Here is a 3,770-nt window from a genome sequence, read left to right on the forward strand (position 1 = left end):
AAAAAAATTGACCCTTATGACTGGTTTTGTGGTCCAGGGTCACAAATATTCTTGATACAAAATTTCTTATTTCATAACAGAATACAGATATCAACACATCTGAGATACTAGTGTTTAAAAGTCAATCAAACAATGCTCATTTTCATATCTAAATCTGTTAATGCATACACTGGGGAATTATTGCTATTTTTGCTCACCAAGGCTGCATTTATTTGATCAGAAATACAGAAAAAACAGTAAAATTGTGAAATTTTATTATAAGTTAAATTAGCTTGTTTTTTATGTGAATATCTGTTAAAATATAATTTATTTCTGTGATCAAAGCTGTATTTTCAGCATCATTACTCCAGTCTTCAGTGTCACATGATCTTCAGAAATCATTCTAATATGCTGATGTGCTGCTCGAGAAACATTTCTGATTATGATTATCAATGTTGAAAACAGTTTACGTACTGGAGTAATGATGCTGAAAATTCAGCTTTGCAACACAGGAATAATTACATTTTAAAATATATTCAAATAGAAAACAGTTATACACAATATTACTGTTTTACTGTATGTTTTAATCAAATTAATGCAGCCTTTGTAAGCAGAAGGGACTTCTATCAAAAATTGTTTTAAAAAACCTAATAATTTCAAACTTTTAGCAAGTGGCTAGTCGTTCCAAGTCGTTTTTTTTTTGTTGCATTTTTCGTCATTTTTGGCTCTTTTATTATAATTTATTTGAAGTACTGAAGCAGATTTGTTCTAATATTAACATTTGAAGAAACAAATTAACATTGGTCTGCCAAATCAAATATTTTTTAGAGTCAAATCAAAACTTTAGTTGAAAACAAACAAACATTTTCAGTACTTTACAACAAGGTTTCATTTGTTAACATTATTTAACTGCATTAGACTATAATACTTCAAGAGCATAATTTTTTTTGTTAATATTATTTTCAACATTTGCCAATGCATTTTTAAAATCAAACGTTCTCCACTTACATTAGTTAATGCATTGTCATGTTAGTTTTCAATGAACAATTGTATTTATAACTAACATAAAAATTAATAATGCTGTAAATTGCTCACTGTTAGCTAATGTGTTAACAAATATACAAATGAGATCTCACTGTTAAGTGTTACCAGATGTTTAAAACCACATCACACCATCATGAACATCCTTACTTGTCACTTACTCTTAAACAAAACAAAGAAATAAAGGTAAAGAAAGTGAATCTCACGTGATTGACGCTTTTGCTGATCTGCGGCTTTGGTTTGTACTTCAGGTTTGGTCTCTGAGACCAGTAGAACGGGATCGATCCTCGAGTCTGTGGAAGAGGATAATTCATTCGTTAATAACATGTCTTATTAGAAATGTTGGGATTAATGCTCTTCAAAATGACATGAAAACTACCAATCCACATTCAGAATGGACGAATGCAAACAAAACAACAACATTCCAGTAGATCGATCTAAAAATGGACATTTAATTTTTACAGAAAGAACATTTTTGATTGAAACTGTCTCCTATTATTTAAAAATGCACAATTAACTGAAATAAAACTGAAATCACAATATGGTTTAGTGCAAAAAAACTGTGATTTAATTAAATACATTTATGCACGGCATGTTTCATTAATATGTGAGCAGCTCATTATCCACCGGTATTTACATTATTTCATCTCCTTTTGAAAATAAAAAATTACTGTTGGTTTACAATAATAGTTCCTTATTCGTTTTTATATAGTAATTTTTAAGTTCTTAGTTGGTGTAGTAATAATATTATTATTATTATTATTATTAGTAGTAGTAGTAGTAGTAGTAGTAGTAGTAGTAGTAGTAGTAGTAGTAGTAGTAGTAGTAGTAGTAGTAACAATTATTATTATTATTTATTTTACAGCCATATTGATTAGGGATGCACCGAATGTTCGGCAATCGAAATTATTCGGCCGAAAATGCGAAAAATCAGAATAAGCGAAAAGACCGAATAAATTGTACCGAACAATGACGTGACGCTATCAAATAGCAACCAGCGTAAAGTTAGAGGCGCGCACTCTTTATAATGCAACAAACATGTCGGCAGTGTGGAAGCATTTAAAACTGTCTGAGAAAGACGCAAAAATCTTTACAAGCACCGACAGCGAGATACTGTTTAGTGCTGCAGTGCATGTCTTCGATGAGAAGAGGAAGGGTGATTGTTGCTGGTTACTGTGTGATGATTGAAATCGTGAAATGGCCTTAAACAATTAGTAAATAAACTGCAGAACGTTATGTTTTCTAATACACGCACGCATTGCATGTGTTCTGACAGCGCTGCACGAGCTCGCGGTGCTATCTGCTTGTTAACCAGGGTTCAATCCAGTGGAAAATCTGCGCTGAAACAGTGTTACTCGTCAGTTGCTCAGTCACATTGTTATGAATTTTTACAAGGCATGTGACAATGCGATACGTGTGACGTATTCGTAATGAGACTCATTTATAAATCTGCTGTCGACAAAAAGAAGCTCTGAGGTCTTCCTGCGCGTTTCCGCCAAAATAACAGTTGACAAAAAGCAAGAACTCATAAATTCATAAAATGTTAGTATTGTAATTTTACTGTTGTTCTGTAAAATAAAATAAAAAGACAGTAATAATGATAATAATTACAACAGCTCTGTTAATACATTTATACATACACACATAGTGTTCAAATTGGGATCTGTAATATATTCTAATGTTTTAAAAGAAGTCTCTTCTCAGCAAGGCTGCTTTTAATTTTACAGTAAAAATACATGCCTGATTCAAGAAGGGGGTCTGATCGCCAAAAAATATTATTTTAGTAACTTATTGATTTTAAGTTAAATTGTGCTTTGTTGGTATAATGTCTGCTTAGAATGTAAATTTTTTTTAGTGTTAAATATTTTTAAAGTGTTGTTTTGTAATTGATTTTTTCTTTGAAAAACAAGGCAAAACAGTAAAAAGCACATTTTGGCTATTTAATTAATGTAATGGTGAAAAAAATGGTCAAAATACATGGGGAAAAAACTTGAAAAACCGTGTTCGGTATTCGGCCAAGAATTTTCATTTCGGTGCATCCCTAATATTGATATATAATCACAAAATTTTGGCCAAATTGTGAAGCCCTACAAACAAGCACAGCAAACTTGGAATTTTTTTAAACTGAATTTTAATCAAAATTTAATTTCACAATCACAAAAATCACGATTAGTTTTTTTCCCCAAATCCTTCAGGGTGCCGACCATGTTTTTTCAGTTACTGGATAGAAATGGTAAAGCCACCCTATACCATTTTTATATGATAGTTTAATTAAAAAAAAATTTTTTAAACATTTGTTTTGATTATCAATCAGGCTGGTTTTGTTTTAGACACCTGGCAACCCTGATCTGAGCAGTTTTTATTATGTTAGACTTGAATCACATTTGTCAAGCTATATCTACATATATCTTTTCTATATATACCATTTGTGACCCTGGACCACAAAACCAGTCTTAAGTGTAAATTTTTCAAAATTGAGATGTATACATCACAAGAAAGCTGAATAAATAAGCTTTGCATTGATGTATGGTTTGTTATGATAGAACAATATTTGGTCGAGATACAACTATTTGAAAATCTGGAATCTGAGGGTGCAAAAAAATCTAAATATTGAGAAAATCATCTTTAAAGTTGTCCAAATGAAGTTCTTAGCTATGCATATTACTAATCAAAAATTAAGTTTGAATATATTTACAGTAGGAAATTTACAAAATATCCTATGGAACATGATCTTTACCTAATATCCTAAT

General features: G+C 30.8%; 1 protein-coding gene across 1 annotated transcript in view; it reads right to left on the reverse strand.

The window, feature by feature from the left end:
* The window catches only part of LOC107714253 (phosphatidylinositide phosphatase SAC1-A-like), a 26,507-nt gene that overhangs the window by 8,054 nt on the left and 14,683 nt on the right, over positions 1 to 3,770 (reverse strand). Inside the window, exon 8 of the mRNA XM_016520060.1 lies at positions 1,227 to 1,313. Coding sequence (XP_016375546.1) covers positions 1,227 to 1,313 — 87 coding nt within the window. The remainder of the gene's footprint in view (positions 1 to 1,226; positions 1,314 to 3,770) is intronic.

This window comes from Sinocyclocheilus rhinocerous, unplaced genomic scaffold (assembly GCF_001515625.1).
Source record: "Sinocyclocheilus rhinocerous isolate Xijiao unplaced genomic scaffold, SAMN03320098_v1.1 scaffold4194, whole genome shotgun sequence".
Taxonomy (NCBI): domain Eukaryota; kingdom Metazoa; phylum Chordata; class Actinopteri; order Cypriniformes; family Cyprinidae; genus Sinocyclocheilus; species Sinocyclocheilus rhinocerous.